This window comes from Salvelinus fontinalis, chromosome 40 (assembly GCF_029448725.1).
Source record: "Salvelinus fontinalis isolate EN_2023a chromosome 40, ASM2944872v1, whole genome shotgun sequence".
Lineage (NCBI taxonomy): Eukaryota > Metazoa > Chordata > Actinopteri > Salmoniformes > Salmonidae > Salvelinus > Salvelinus fontinalis.
The window spans coordinates 10,770,314-10,787,626 of NC_074704.1; the positions used below are offsets into that span (position 1 = coordinate 10,770,314).

A 17,313-nucleotide genomic window follows, 5' to 3' on the forward strand; every position below is an offset into this window, starting at 1 on the left:
TTATGTTTGGACATATCCGATTCATATCTGACCTTTCCCAATTGTGTAAACATCAGCAAAAACATGGAATCTGTTCCGATTCTTACCACATTCGTATGTGATTCTCAATTCATATACAATTTCAATGCTGACAAGACAATCACCCAAAAATGTAAAGAAACTGTGGCAGTAAATGAGCATTGCATCTGCGGGCTATTTCAGAGGCTACATCAGTGAGAACGAGCAAATCTGATATGGGTCACATGTAAAACAGACAACAAGATAGCCTATGTTTACACAGCTGTCCCCATAGCCAAACAAAATTAATCTCACAGATTAAACACTTGTAAACTTTCCAATAAAACGTTTTATTGAATTTGTCATTCCTATTAAGTCTGGTTACCAGACAATACATACAAAATAACTATCATCGTTCTAACATCATTTAAGTTCTAACACCGATTTTGCATTCCTGTGCAATTTCTGTGAACGTTAAAATGTATTTTCTTTCACTTAGTTTTTTATAAAGCCAAAAAAAAAACAATTATAATAAAAACATCTGGACAAGGGTAACAGAAGTCAACATATAAATATCTGACCTGCCATGGGGAACAATTCACTTATGTACAATAGCTTAACTCACAAAGAATATACAACGATAGGCACAACGATAACCGTTGCCATATCCTTTCTCCAATCAGAGTAGTCTGGAGTCCAACAGTGTACATTTAGGTGTTTTCTCATGGTGTGTGTTTGTGTACGTGCACAAGTGTAAACACTAAAGCAATCTCAGTCAGGGTCCTCCAGAACACCTTAAAAAAATAAGCAGGTGGAATGCTATCAACTTCCTGTCACATGAAATGCCTTTTCCATTCCTGGTTGGCTCAGCTAGGAGTCGTCGCGCTGATGACGTCAGTGCACTGTGGCTCACAGAAAGTCCCGAAGCGCCCGTACACATCCCGGGCCCGGACAGCAAAGTAATACGTAGATCCAGAGACGAATTGGGTGAGGGTACAGGCCATGGGCAGTGGCAGTGCCTTCACCTCCCCAATCTTCTTCCAGTGCTGCCCCGCTCCAGGGCCATTACCGACCGACCCAGCGTTGTCCTGGTGGTATGCGTACAGGTGGTAGCTTTCCACCCCTGCACAGGTCAGGTCAGTCTCTGCCACGCACCAGGACAGGACGATGCCATTCTGGTTTTGTACCCTGGCCAACTTCAGCTGGGGCTGCTGGGGGGGCGTGGTCTGGTTGGCCTCCATGGGTAGCCGGCCGGGAGGCAGGGGAGCCAAGGGTAACGGGGGCAGGGTGACAGGGGGGGGCTTGGTTGGAGTGGTATTGTTTCCCATGCGTGCTTTGGATGGGGAGTCCTGGAAGGGAAACGAGAGGAGATGGAAATGAATTAGGGCAAGAAATATGCAGGAAAACATATCACAAATGTATAGCTTTCGAAAAATACAAATATATAGGTCAAAGACTTAATGTTTTCAAAGTAGCAAAAAAATAAAAAAGCAATTACAATTCCCTAAAATTATTTGTATTGTTCATTGGAGTGTCACCTATGCCCTTATATTATTTATATTCAAAAATAAAGCCAATAATTAATATGAATGTACCCTAGTAAAATGTCATTCAGTATAACACTGTTTTTTCCCATAATCACAAGGTTATATATCCATGCTTAGACTGGCAGAAATATAACTACCCAGAGAAAATGACATTCTTTTATTTTGAATACCACATATTTGATGTGTCACGTGTACAACTCAATTTGTTGAAGGTTTTTTCTACAAAACTTCCTGCCTTACAATGAAAATAATTCTAAAATCTATGAAAATATCTTTCACTTCATCCTTTGAGATTTGTTTTTGTCTCTCTGAATCAACAAAAGCAAGTTATTGTATTTTAATAAAATACTGGTGTTATACTGTATGACAATATTCTGTTACCCTGAATAACACATCACTACGGCCCACAAATATTGATTAAATGTGATGATCCTATGAACTATTATTAGTAGCAGCAATAGTATTTTTCCTTTAGGTATTTTTTGTTATAAAACTAAAAAACAGGATAAGATGTTTAAAATGTGCAGGCTAGCTGAACTTAAATCTCTTCCATACTAGAGAGAGAGAGAAATGACCCATACGCCACACACATAAAGAAAATGGGTTTTACTATACAACATAGTTTAACTGACACAATAGGTACAATTTCATTCACATAGGATTAAATCAGCATTGAACATTTCAAACAAAGCATTAATTAAAAAACATTCCATAAACATTGGGGGGGAAACTAGTTTTGCTTAAAATCCTCATGAAACAGTGGATATCTTTCTCAAAGTAATGCCATGACATTACATCAGGCATTTGAAAAAAAATGCATATACAATTATTCCACCAACATCAAAAAAAAACATTTCTGTATTCTGAACATCAGAATATTAACCAAATCCATTGTTTGAACATCAAATGGAACTCATCAACGTTCTCAAACTGAACTCATCATTCAATAACATCTTTAAAACATGGATTTCTTTTTAGATTGCTTGTGTATGTCGTTTTCTTGTGTAGGCCTATGTAGTATTCTGTAGCCTAACTGGTGTGTAACTTGGAATTTGGACATTCAAAGCTCTGTAAACTTTTGCCAGTCAGAGTTGCAGAGTTTTGAATTCCTTCGTTTTATAGTACACGGCTTTCGTTCGGAGATTACCGCTTGGACATCCGACTTGAAGTAGTATGTGATGTCCTTAACTTGGGGCCACGCAATTAATTATTTCTTTCAGCTGCTTATTGCATGCAACTGATTTCCATCTCCTCTCCCACAACCTTCAAAACTTGGCCCACAAATGGCTGGTAATCGTAATTGACTATTATGAACTTTCCTTTTAAGTCCTCTGGTGGTTTCACCATTGTGGACAGGTTGTGTTCTGCTTCTGGTTCTGAAAGTCCACCTTTGTTGGAGCATTGCACTTACAGAAGATACCTGCTCGGGAGCAGAAGCAGGACACCTCCCGATGTGGGATCTTTCCAGGTTCCTCTGCGATGATCTGGTGGATTGTTAAGGTTCATTTGACAGCTGGCAACTCATTTGGAAGTGCTTCATCAAAATCGGTTAATCTCATCCTCAGCAATGCAGAAGTACTTTACGCTTGGCTTCTCCAGCATGGTGTAGAGCTCCTTTGGGCTCTGGAGGTCACCACCCAGTTTGACAAACTCATCTGCACAACGTTTAACCGAACCACCAACCCAATCGAGTGCACCTTTTCCGTGGGACTTCTCCCAGCCATTAAATGTTATTAGTAGGCTATACAATGATAACATTTAATCAAAGTTAAATCAACTCCCTCTCCCAAACATGTTTTGTTACTATTTCACTGCTAATGTTAATAATAATCACTTTACTGTAATTTGAGCCTGCGGCAAACACTTTTTATTGCAATAAGTTGCATTATTACATGATAGTTAAGTATTATGCATTGTTACACTGTAACTGGTAAATTTCTATTCAATGCAGGTACACAAATGCAATTTCAAAATACCTACACAAAATAGATAAAACGCCCATCAAACTACTTCAATTCAAACTTGTACAGTCTAAATTTTTCATAAAGTGCCCCAAATGTGAAGCAGCATTTAACTAATATAATTCATAATCCATTTTTAATCCATATTTGTGTATGTGTGTAATATTATATTAACTAATATAATTAATAATTTATACCTTAACTGCAGTGCAATAAAATATTAACTACAGTGTAATAGCGCAACTTAATGTTAAGTGTTATCCACCCAGCTTTATATCCTATTATATCCTATTCTGTTGCTGACAGTAGCATGAAGCCATGAAAACAATACCTTGCTTTTCTTCTGGCTAGTCTTTCCTCCCTAGCAACTGGATCTGCGTTAATCTTTAGTCTTTAGTCTGTGCCATGCAGCTCTCTCCTTATTAGACAATGGCATCTACAGTTTAAATATAATGTTCCTTGAAATACCTTAAAATGCCATAAAATAGTTTAAAATTCTAATGACAAAAGTGTTTTTAAAATGTAGAAATTCATCGTAAAAATATAAATGAACACCCATTGCATAATTCAAATAAAATAAAATTTGGTCGCATTAATGCGAGTGTAGCAAAATGCTTGTGCTTCTAGTTCCGACCGTGCAGTAATATATAACAAGTAATATAACAAATTCACAGCAACTACCTTATACACACAAAAGTAAAGGGATGGAATATGAATCTGGGCTAGCAGCCTTCCGAGGGTAAACACATTTAAATGTCTTACGTCGGCCATGGTAGCGGGCCGAGTCGGTGGCACTGTATTATCCTCAAAGCGGGCAAAGAAGGTGTTTAGCTTGTCTGGAAGCAAGACGTCGGTGTCTGTGACGTAGCTGGTTTTCTATTTTTAGTCCGTAATTGCCTGTAGACCCTGCTACATACGTCTTGTGTCTGGGCCGTTGAACTGCGACTCCATTTTGTTCCTATACCGACGTTTCGCTTGTTTGATTGTCTTGCGGAGAGAATAACCACACTGTTTATATTCGGCCATATTCCCCAATCTCTTTCCATAGTTGAATGCGGTGGTTCCGTCTATCCACGGTTTATGATTGTGATAGGTTTTTATAGTCACAGTGGGTACAACATCTCCAATGCACTTCCTAATAAATTCGCTCACAGAGTCGGCGTATAAATCCATGTTATTGTCTGTAGCTTCCCGGAGCATTTTCCAGCCGACGTGATCAAAACAATCTTGACGTGTGGATTCCAATTGGTCAGACCAGCGTTGAATAGTTCCTGTCACGGGTACATCCGGTTTGAGGTTCTGCCTATTGGACGGTACGAGCAAGATGGAGTCGTGGTTGGATTTGCCGAAGGGAGGGTGGGGGAGGGCCTTGTATGTATCACGGAAGTTAGAGTAGCAGTTGTCCAGTGTTTTGCTCGAGTGGCCTTTCCTGCAGCGACGACGTTGTTTTCGGTCGGCTTCTGCGATTAGATCCAATGTCCAGGACGGAGGGCCGAACAAAAGATCCGCTTCGGGAAAGTTGTATTCCTGGTAAGTTGACGTAGCTCTTATATCCAATAGTTCTTCCCGGCTGTGTGTAATAACACTTGAGATTTTCTGGGCTAACAATGTAAGAAATAATACATAAAAAACAAAATTACGGCATAGTTTCCTAAGGACTTGAAGCGAGTGACCATCTTTGTCGGCGCCATCTTATTTCGTGTGCGTTAGTGTTTGCAACAATATATAGAGTAATGGGCGACATACTGTATCTAATTTTTTTTTTCTTTTTACTTGAATAACTTTTGTCCGAACTTTTACGCTTCATCAATGTCATTCAGTATAACAAAGATAAAAAGCTATTTTAAAGCATATCGCATGATGGTAATCATGTGACAGTGTGTGATATCACAAAGAAGACCCATTGAAGACCCTCTATCAATGTGATGAGGTGAGTAAATCTCTCTGAAATATTTGATGATTTCACCTTTTCACCCTCTAGTACTAACCTTTGTAACAAAAACACATGTCCTTCAGTACATCACAGAAAATATACTTTTAATGTTATTTTACAAATGCTATATTAAATATAAAAAGTAAGGATAATCTTTATAGGTCAAGGTCATTACTTTATATAGGTGGCCAAGGAACTGCCTATTTGTATTTCATTGTGTTGTGTTTGTTTCGTATTCATTAAAATGTTGAGAAATTAAGACATTCAAATAATCTTATAGGAACTCAAATGAATCAAAGAAAAATATGAACATGTGAAATAGATTCAGCGGTAACAAACTCACCAGAGGGGGGCGGTAGTGAACTGTCAGATGAGGACCGCCAACTGACTGTTGAGGAGATGCTCTTGATGTTGTGCCTGTAAAGAGAGGACAATATGTCAAATTAGATAACATAAGAAGCATCCCCTCCTCAAATCTGCGTTGTTTACAAGATTCTTTGAGTAAAACAACAAAATGCAAACTTTTAGTCAGAACCACTTTTACAGAGCAAACAGACATAGAGCTGACTTATAACACATTGAGTAACAGGCATGGCTCGGCTAATAGATATCCTTGGAATTCTATTAAATTGTTTCAACTGACTGACCACAATCATGAAACATCCAGCAATTAAGATTAGAATCTAATGAGTGTTATAGTAATATCAGGGTGATATGGGGTCCATATACGAACATTAGAAAAAGTTTAAACATAAATTTTTTGTCCAAGTATGACCCCTTGACTTTTTCCACATTTTGCTGTGTTACAAAGTGGGATTAAAATTGATTTCATTGCCATTTTTTTGTCAGCGATCTACACAAAATACTAAATGTGAAAGTAGAAGTAAAATTATAATATTTGTATATAAAAATAAATAAAACATGTCTTGATTAGAGTATTCAACCCCCTGAGTCAATACATGTTAGAATCACCTTTGGCAGAGATTACAGCTGTGACTATTTCTGGGTAAATCTAAGAGCTTTGCACATTATTTTATTATTACAATTCTTCAAGCTCTGTCAAGTTGGTTGTTGATCATTGCTAGACAGCCATTTTCAAGTCTTGCCATAGATATTCAAGCCGATTTAAGTCAAAACTGAAACTAGACCACTCAGGAACATTCAACGTTGTCTTGGTAAGCAACTCCAGTGTATATTTGGCCTTGTTTTAGGTTATTCTCAGGCTGAAAGGTGACGGTCTCCCAGTGTCTGTTGGAAAGCAGACTGGACCAGGTTTTCCTCTAGGATTTAAAAAAAATATGTTTCTTTTTAACATCAAAATTTCCCTAGTCCTTGCCAATGACAAGCATACTCATAACATGATGCAGCCAGCCCCACCACTATGCTTGCTTATGACCCTGTCAAAGAGCATTATGACCATCATAATCATTACTGAAAAAATATATAAAAACGCAACTTGTAAAGTGTTAGTCCCATGTTTCATGAGCTGAAATAAAAGATCCCAGAAATGTCCCAAACACGCAATGTGCAGTTTTGTCACAAAACACAATGTCACAGATGTCTCAAGTTGAGGGAGTGTGCAATTAGCATGCTGACTGCAGGAATGTCCACCAGAGCTGTTGCCAGATAATTTAATGTTGATTTGTTCATCGTCGTTTTAGAGATTTTGCAGTATGTCCTACCGGCCTCACAACCGCAGACCACATTTATGGCGTTGTGTGGGCGAGCTGTTTGCTCATGGCAACAACGTGAACAGAGTGCCCCATGGTGGCAGTGGGGATATGGTATGGGCAGGCATAAGCTACGGACAACGAACACTATTTCATTTTATTGATGGTAATTTGAATGCACAGTAATACTGTGAAGAGATCCTGAGGCCCATTGTGAGGCCCACTGTTTTTAAGGTATCTGTGACCAACAGATGCATATCTGTATTTCCAGCATGTGAAATCCATAGATTAAGGCCTAATGAATTTATTTCAATTGACTGATTTCCTCATATGAACTGTAACTCCATAAAATCTTAGAAATTGTTGCATGTTGCATTTATATTTTTGCATTTATACAGTGGGGCAAAAAAGTATTTAGTCAGCCACCAATTGTGCAAGTTCTCCCACTTAAAAAGATGAGAGAGGCCTATAATTTTCATCATAGGTACACTTCAACTATGACAGACAAAATGAGAGAGAAAAAAATCCAGAAAATCACATTGTAGGATTTTTAATGAATTTATTTGCAAATTATGGTGGAAAATAAGTATTTGGTCAAAAATGCTATGGTTACCAGTGAGCTGAGATAAGGCGGGGCTTTACCTAGCAGAGACTTGTAGATGACCTGGAGCCAGTGGGTTTGGCGACGAGTATGAAGCGAGGGCCAGCCAACAAGAGCGATCAGGTCGCAATGGTGGGTAGTATATGGGGCTTTGGTGACAAAACGGATGGCCTGTGATCGACTGCATCCAATTTGTTGAGTAAAGTGTTGGAAGCTATTTTGTAAATGACATCGCCGAAGTCGAGGATCGGTAGGATGGTCAGTTTTACGAGGGTATGTTTGGCAGCATGAGAGAAGGATGCTTTGTTGCGAAATAGGAAGCAGATTCTAGATGTAATTTTGGATTGGAGATGCTTAATGTGAGTCTGGAAGGAGAGTTTACAGTCTACCCAGACACCTAGGTATTTGTAGTTGTCCACATATTCTAAGTCAGAATCGTCCAGAGTAGTGATGCTGGACGGGCGGGCAGTGATCGGTTGAAGAGCATGCATTTAGTTTTACTTGCATTTAAGAGCAGTTGGAGGCAACGGAAGGAGTGTTGTATGGCATTGAAGCTCGTCTGGAGGTTAGTTAACACAGTGTCCAAAGAAGGGCCAGAAGTATACAGAATGGTGTCGTCTGCGTAGAGGTGGATCAGAGAATCACCAGCAGCTAGAGCGACATCATTGATGTATACAGAGAAGAGAGTCGGCCCGAGAATTGAACCCTGTGGCACCCCCATAGAGACTGCCAGAGGCCCGGACAACAGACCCTCCGATTTTACACACTGAACTCTATCTGAGAAGTAGTTGGTGAACCAGGCGAGGCGGTCATTTGAGAAACCAAGGCTGTTTAGTCTGACGATAAGAATGTGGTGATTGACAAAGTCGAAAGCCTTGGCCAGGTCGATGAATATGGCTGCACAGTAATGTCTCTTATCGATGGCGGTTATGATATCGTTTAGGACCTTGAGCATGGCTGAGGTGCACCCATGACCAGCTCTGAAACCACATTGCATAGCGGAGAAGGTACGGTGGGATTTGAAACGGTCGGTAATCTGTTTTTAACTTGGCTTTCGAAGACCTTAGAAAGGCAGGGTAGGATAGATATAGGTCTGTAGCAGTTTGGGTCTAGAGTGTCTCCCCCTTTGAAGAGGGGGATGATCGCGGCAGCTTTCCAATCTTTGGAAATCTCAGACGATACGAAAGAGAGGTTAAACAGGCTAGTAATAGGGGTTGCAACAATTTTGGCAGATCATTTTAGAAAGAGAGGGTCCAGATTGTCTAGCCTGGCTGATTTGTAGGGGTCCAGATTTTGCAGTTCTTTCAGAACATCAGCTATCTGGATTTGGGTGAAGGAGAAATGGGGGAGGCTTGGGCGAGTTGCTGTGGGGGGTGCCGGGCAGTTGACCGGGGTAGGGGTAGCCAGGTGAAAAGCATGGCCAGCCGTAGAAGAATGGTTATTGAAATTCTCAATTATAGTGGATTTATCAGTGGTGGTGACAGTGTTTCCTCGCTTCAGTGCAGTGGGCAGCTGGGAGGAGGTGCTCTTATTCTCCATGGACTTTACAGTGACCCAGAACTTTTTTGAGTTTGTGCTACAGGATGCAAATTTCTGTTTGAAAAAGCTAGCCTTAGCTTTCCTAACTGCCTGTGTATATTGTCAATATCAATGACTATGTAACGTGCAGGCCTCACCACTAGGAGTGCTGATCAGCGGAGGAGGTCCAGTAGATCGCTGGGTAACTGAAGATGACGATACTGCAGTCGTAATGGCCTTTCTCACACCAGTCACTGCAGAATGAAAGAGAAGGAATTAAGAAGACGACAGAAGAGGGAATTCAATTAATATTTATTTAGCCAGAATCATTCACATCATTAGCAACAATAGTCACTATTTTAGAGGACATAAATCAATCATTTAGTGGACCTCTGGAGATGAGAGGGAGAAATTTGGAGATGGTTTTGGGATTCATTCTCACCTAGAACATCATCATCCTCCTCCTCCTCCTCCTCCTCCTCAGTGAGGTCTATGAAGGAGCCTTTGGGTCGAGCCCCCTTTTTGGTTGGAGTAGAGCTTGTTGCTTGGTTATCTGAAAGGGATGGAACAGAAATAGAAAAGAAAACAGTTAGATAATATTATCTTTTACAACAGGTTTTTGGATTTTGCTGCATTGGGTGCTACACATCGCAAGTGGATGTGCTTTGAGCCCTTTGAAAGTCGGAAGTTAAAACGAGTCATTAAAACTAGTTTTTCAACCGCTCCACAAATTTCTTGTTAACAAACTATAGTTTTGGCAAATCGGTTAGGACATCTACTTTATGCATGACACAAGTAATATTTCCAACAAGTGTTTACAGACAGATTATTTCACTTATAATTCACTGTATCACAATTCCAGTAGGTCAGAAGTGTACATACACTAACTTGACTGCCTTTAAACAGCTTGGAAAATTCCAGAAAATAATGCCATAGCTTTTGAAGCTTCTGACATCATTTGAGTCAATTGGAAGTGGATGTATTTCAAGGCCTGCCTTCAAACTCAGTGCCTCTTTGCTTGACATCATGGGAAAATCTAAAGAAAAATAATTATAGACCACCACAAGTTTGTTCATCCTTGGGAGCAATTTCCAAATGCCTGAAGGTACCATGTTCATCTGTACAAACAATAGTACGCAAGTATAAACACCATGGGACCACGCAGCCATCATACCGCTCAGGAAGGAGACGCATTCTCCTAGAGATGAACGTACTTTGGTGCGAAAAGTGCAAATCAATCCCAGAACAACAACAAAGGACCTTGTGAAGATGCTGGAGGAAACAGGTACAGAAGTATCTATATCCAAGGTAAAACGAGTCCTTTATCGACATAACCTGAAAGGCCGCTCAGCAAGGAAGAAGCCACTGCTCCAAAACTGCCATAAAAAAGCCAGACAACGGTTTGCAACTGCACAGGGGGACAAAGCCGAAGAACATCATCCCAACCGTGAAGGACGGGGGTGGCAGCATCATGTTGTGGGGGTGCTTTGCTGCAGGAGGGACTGGTGCACTTCACAAAATAGATGGCATCACGAGGAAGAAAAATTCTGTGGATATATATTGAAGCAACATCTCAAGACATCAGTCAGGAAGTTAAAGCTTGGTCGCAAATGGGTCTTCCAAATGGACAATGACCCCAAGCATACTTCCAAAGTTGTGGCAAAATGGCTTAAGGACAACAAAGTCAAGGTATTGGAGTGGCCATCACAAAGCCCTGACCTCATCCTGTAGAAAATTTGTGGGCAGAACTGAAAAAGCGTGTGCGTGCAAGGAGGCCTACAAACCTGACTCAGTTACACCAGTTCTGTCAGGAGGAATGGGCCAAAATTCACCCAACTTATTGTGGGAAGCTTGTGGAAGGCTACCCAAAACGTTTGACCCAAGTTAACATCTCTGGGACATATGGGACGGTAGCGTCCCACTTGGCCAAAACCCAGAAAAAAATGTAGCACGCCAAATTCAAATATATTACTAAAAAAATCAATCTTTCATGAAATCACACATGAAAGACACCAAATTAAAGCTACACATGTTGTGAATCCAGCCAACATGTCTGATTTCAAAAAGTAGTTACGGGGAAAGCACACCAAACAATTATGTTAGCTCAGTACATAGCCACAGAAAAACACAGCCATTTTCCCAGCAAAAGATAGTAGTCACAAAAAAGCAGAAAGAGATAAAATTAATCACTAACCTTTGATGATCTTCATCAGATGACACTCATAGGACACCATGTTACACAATACATTTATGTTTTGTTCGATAATGTGCATATTTATATCCACAAATCTCGGTTTACTTTGGCGCCATGTTCAGAAATGCCTCCAAAATATCCGGAGAAATTGCAGCTACGTCAAATAACAGAAATACTCATCATAAACTTTGATGAAAGATACATGTTTTACATAGAATTAAAGATACACTTGTTCTTAATGCAACCGCTGTCAGATTTAAAAAAATAATTAAAAAGCACACCATGCAATAATCTGAGACGGCGCTCAGATTTAACAACATTTCTCAGCCATGTTGGAGTCAACAGAAATATGAAATTACATCATAAATATTCCCTTACCTTTGATCATCTTCATCAGAATGCACTCCAAGGAATCCTAGCTCCACAATAAATCGTTATTTTGTTCGATAATGTCCATTACTTATGTCCAAGTAGCTACTTTTGCTAGCATGTGTAGTACACGTGTCCAAACGCTCGCGCAGATGCAGGCAAACGTTGGACGAAAACTTTAAAAAGTTACATTACAAGTCGAATAAACTGGTCAAAGTAAGTAGAGAATCAATCTTCAGGATGTTGTTATCATATATATCCAATAACGTTCCAACCGGAGCATTCCTTCATGTCTGAAGAAGTTATGGAACGCAAGGCGATATCATGAGGAAAGCGCATGACCAGGAACTGGCAATCTGCCAGACCACTGACTCATTCCCCTCCCATCCGGCCCCACAACACAGTATAAACTTCATTCAACGTTCTACCGACTGTTGACATCTAGTGGAAGGCGTAGGAAATGCAAACAGATCCATTTATTACAGGGAATTGAATAGGTGATGAGTTTAACATCGACCAGACTCAGTTCTCACTTCCTGTTTGGATTTTTTCTCAGGTTTTTGCCTGCCATATGAGTTCTGTTATACTCACAGACATCATTCAAACAGTTTTAGAAACTTCAGAGTGTTTTCTATCCAATAGTAATAATAATATGCATATATTAGCATCTGGGACAGAGTAGGAGGCAGGTTACTATGGGCACGCAATTGATCCAAAAGTGAAAATGCTGCACCCTTTATCAAAGAAGTTAAACAATTTAACGGCAATGCTACCAAATACTAAACTTCTGACCCACTGGGAATGTGATGAAAGAAATAAAAGCTGAAATAAATAATTCTCTCTACTATTATTCTGACATTTCACATTCATAAAATAAAGCGGTGATCCTAACTGACCTAAGACAGGGAATTTTTACTAGGATTAAATGACAGGATTGTGAAACACTTTAGCCAAATACATTTAAAATCAGTTTATGTAAACTTCCGACTTCAACTGTATATATAAATGCAATTATTATTTTTGTCCACATACAGTATAGGATATTGTTATCAGGCCTGTTGCTAGAAAACTCACCTGTCTTTGACGTCATAGCCGTCCCCGAAGGAGGTCCTGGAGCTGCCGAGCCCGTAGCGGCTGGACCAGAGGACGCCTGAACCGGCGCCCTGGCTGTGGTCACTGACATCCCAGCACTGGGCGTACTGATTCCCCCAGTGCCCCCCTGGTACACAGCCCGAGCCAGGGTCATCTGGGCTGGGGACATGGCTGGGGAGAGCTGGGTAGTGGAGATGGGCTGCAAGGCCATGGTGGAGGTGGTGGAGGTGGTGGGGCCGGCCTTGAGGATATAGGTAGTGGTGGGAGTAGTGGTCTTGGCCTTGTTGAGCGAGTTGACTGCGGCGAAGGAGGACACAGGGATGTTGACCAGGGTTCCGGCCCCGCCGTTGGCCATGGCAGAGAGAGGCAGCTGGATGAGGAGCGGCTGGCCATTCTGGCCCACCACGTTGGAGCCAGAGGTGGTCTTGAGGAGCAGGGTGCCGGTGGGGCCGCTCTGGGAGGTGACGGTGCACAGGGAGGCGGAGCTAGAGGAGGTGGGGATCAGCTGCAGGATGGAGCCCTGTGTTACCATGGCAGTGGCCGTAGTGGTAGTAGGGACAGGTTTGGGCTGCTTCACCGGAGTAACTGGAAAGACAACAGGAGAGAGGAAAGGAATGGCGATTTTAGATTTTAACTTTAAAATCCTATTCCATGACAGGTCAGAACGCACTATCAGTTGGTGTTGTTCTTTATCTCATAACTTGATCTCAGGGTCATTCAATCCCCATGATAGGTGAAACATCCTATTGACAGGTAAGGGAGGTCTTACCTGTAAGGTTGGTAGAGACTGGGCTAGTCATGGGCTGCTTTACGACAGCTGCTACTGCCCTGTTGGAAAGATATGTGTTTGCATTGAGTTTAATCATTTTTTCCAAAATAATTTAAGGTAATTGAAAGAGATGTGATTTGCATTCAGTTGGCTTGTTTAAAAATAGGTCAGAGATCATATTGAGACAGACCAGAGAAAAAGTCTTCCTGTAATTTGGCGACCTCTTTGCCAGTTTACTATTATTCTGTCTTCTGGCTCGGTCTTCTTCAGTTTCCCCCCCTGTGTTTGTAACATTATGATGTGTTTACAGATATTTTTGTGTGTGTTTGTTATGTGCATTCTGTTGTTTGTACTTTTTTGCATTGAATTTTTACAAATCCCTTGAGGACTTGTTTAGTGTATAGGTATCATTCTTGAGTTGTTTGTGTTATTCTGTTATGAAAATCATGAAGTGTTTGCAGGTTGTTTAACATTTTTGGTACTGTACATTAAAGAAAACATTTTGGTATACATTTGTGTTGTAATGATATATAACATGTTTTTATATATAGTAATTCCAGACCTTTATTTAGTTCAGTACATTAGGAACTGGAAATATTATGAACAAATAAAATGTTTCATGGGGCTAGAATGCAATTATATTACTGTTAACGTTGGTAAAATAAAAGTGACGATTGCAACTATCTCAAGACTATGTCGTTTCCATAATTCCATACAAAACATAAAAGTGCAACACGACTACTGTGGAAAATGGCACCTTCCCAATCAAACATGTTTAAGTCAAGTTAAAGTCTGATTCAAAGAAGAACTGTAGTCTCTTCACTCTCAGGATCTCATTGATGGAGTCCCTGATCTTTTTCCAGTCTCTGGCATACAGTTTGTTGAACCTTTGTTCCAAATATTTCTTCATGGTTTCGCGCAGGTTAGCGGGCAGCGCGTCTTTGCCCAACGTTCCGACGTAGTTCACCGTGGTGACCCACTTCACGTAGTTCTCGTACGAGACCAGGTTCCGGAACAGGAATACTGCATAACGATCGGATCTGGCCTTCCTGGCAGCATTCTTAGAGCGCAGGTAAAGCTGTCTCTCCTTGTCCGTGGAGATGGGACGCAGCATTATGTCTGAACGAACCCTAGTTCCTCCACTCGGTTGCTGTGGTGACTGCTGCTGTGACCCATCTCTTCTAGCAGGCTGGTGTCTTAGGTTGAATGAAGGCTTCTCAAATTCCTCTTCCTCAGATATCTCTTCATACTCTTCTTCGGATTCTTCCTCCTCCTTCATTTCATTCTTAATCCAACCAATAGAGGTCGCCAGCTCCCCTCTCCGCCATGCCCCCTCTTCAGACTGCAGCTCCAGCTTTGGATGCATTCGGAGCACGCTGTTGAGAGGAGAGGTGCAGTTGGATCGGGTGCTGTGAACACTGTCTGCACAGCTTTTAAAAGCTTGTTTTCTCAAGCTTTGGCGCATTGTATAACGTCACAAGACTCAGGACCTGGAACCATGGTGGTGTGCAAAAGAAAAGACGCAAAAACCGAACCGCTGTTCGTTTGTTTTATCCAAAGCAAAATGATGATTGATTTCATGTGGGGATTTTGGTTTGAAAATGCCTGACGGGTAGGCACTAAGCGAACAAAAAAGAAGTCGGTCTTGTACATCAGAGAATACCCTCGAAAGGTATCATCTTTGTTTCCCGTTATTATGGTTTTTAGCGGATGTTGTTGCTTTTTAATCCAATCTCCCCGAGAATTTAATCCAGCCTCAGTATTATTGACAACGATCCTGTGCAGAGTCACCACACATTCAATCACACGTTGTGATTGACTCCACGTGTGGCATTCATTGGCTTCAGGCCGGTATTGTCACGTTGATACAAAGGCACAATGATAGCTAGTATATCCCCATGCAATGACTAACACAGCTTTCCTTCTGCATGATTTGAATTACAAATACAGAAAATGCATTTTTATGCTGGAGAATACAAGCAATGGGAATGTGCTGTCATAAGAAATGGAAAAAAAGGAAACTATAGAATATGTGAAAGTTTTGGAATTGCCATCCATGATTGCCAATGGTGATTAACACAAGACTGCAAACAAACTAAAAGAATGATTGAAACCAACATCTTCATAAGACTAGAGGCAATGCAATCCCATTTTTGATTACTGTTCACTTGTGATTCACAGGAGGAAATGCATTCAAATGACTAAAAGCTTTTCTAAATGAGGAAGTAGTACATTGGCAGTAGGACCGAACTCTTACCGTTGTGTCGGAATGGTGTTTGTAGCAGGTGCAGCCTTGGCAACAGGAGACGTTAGTGCCTGCGAACACACGGCCATGGTGACACCTTTAGCTAACACCCTCAGCAATTTTTATTTAATTGTCTGTTTGATATTAAAGGTGCAATATGCAGAATTCGTTCCGCCATTTCCTGGTTGCTAAAATTCAAATTGTTCACCTAATTTTAGTTTATGTGACAAAACAAGCAAGTATAGTGTAGAGAATCATTGTACCATTTAAACCACTGTGAAATAAATTTTCCATAACCAAAAATATTGTATTTTCAGCTGTTTGAAGCTGGTGTATAAAACCAAACGCAAAAGACGCAAAAACAAATATTTAGAACGGGAAGCATAGAAATAAACAGAACTACCGCTTCTTAGACTTGTTTTCAATGAGAATGACAGATCTTAATAACTCACAATTCTATGTGAATTTGGTCTTGTCACCCAAAAAGTTACATATTGCAGTTTTAACTAATATTGATGAGTAGTAGATGACTTTCAAAAATATATCTGAGACATTGGAGTCCCATAAATTAACAACATTTCTTACCTCCTGTTTTCTTTTGTTCTCCGAGGCCTGGTTGGCTTCTCCGAATTTCTTTGCTAATCTAGCAATCTTGGCCTGAAAAAGGGTAAGAAACAATGAGAACCCGTGAGACTTTGTAAGACATTTGTAAGGATTTTAATTAGCATTTCTGAATTTGGTGACTATTGAAAACTATGACTATTGCTGACTATAACCATTGACGACTATTTCTGACTGTTGTGACTAATGACTATTGTCAAATCGACTTGTAACATAACTGTTACTAGTAGTTTAACATGTAGCTAGCTTACCTGTAGTGTGTTAAGGGTGCTCTGGTGTTTTGTGGCACAATCAATCTTTTCTACCCGGTCTTTTAGCTCCTGTAAACCTTGGTCGAAGACGGTGAGCTGCAGCGCCCTCAACCGCTCCTCAACCATTTTCTGCAGAACCTGAGAAGAAGAGAAACGTAGGATGAGCTCAAGATGCAATTTAGGGCTAGATAGTGTGGGGCAATATTGTTTGAGAGTTACTTTATACCTGACTGGGGGTAAAGTCTTAAACCTGTGGGTAAAATGCTAATACGTGAGAACAGGTATCATCAATTCCAGCCAGACCAACCTTTTCAAGTTTTAGGCGACTGCCACCTTTCGCTGTGATTTTCAACTCGAGCTGAGCTTCCAACTCCACGCCCTGCACCTTCTGCCTCTTCCCATCTCTTTCAACCTTCCCTCCATCTTTCTCGTCACCTTCCAACAAGGGACGCTTCTGTCCAGAAGAGGAGCTCTTTTCCTCCTTCACCTTCACCCCTGTTGAGACAGTGTTCTGGTTTAGTTTAATCAGATTACTTTGGTTAATG

The 17,313-nt window shown here is 40.7% G+C and overlaps 1 protein-coding gene across 6 annotated transcripts in view; it reads right to left on the minus strand.

Annotated features, from left to right (window-relative positions):
- Positions 1-323: 323 nt before the first annotated feature.
- Positions 324-17,313, minus strand: part of atf7ip (activating transcription factor 7 interacting protein) — a 62,591-nt gene continuing 45,601 nt past the window's right edge. For 5 of the 6 annotated variants that reach the window (XM_055906975.1, XM_055906977.1, XM_055906976.1 and 2 more), the window contains 10 exons: positions 17,076-17,263; positions 16,769-16,906; positions 16,482-16,553; positions 15,909-15,967; positions 13,652-13,710; positions 12,865-13,467; positions 9,670-9,780; positions 9,386-9,481; positions 5,782-5,855; positions 324-1,346 (listed from right to left, as the gene is read on the minus strand). In XM_055906975.1, the coding sequence (XP_055762950.1) occupies positions 864-1,346; positions 5,782-5,855; positions 9,386-9,481; positions 9,670-9,780; positions 12,865-13,467; positions 13,652-13,710; positions 15,909-15,967; positions 16,482-16,553; positions 16,769-16,906; positions 17,076-17,263 (1,883 nt within the window). In that variant the 3' untranslated portion in view covers positions 324-863. The other variant, XM_055906981.1, reaches the window with a different exon arrangement.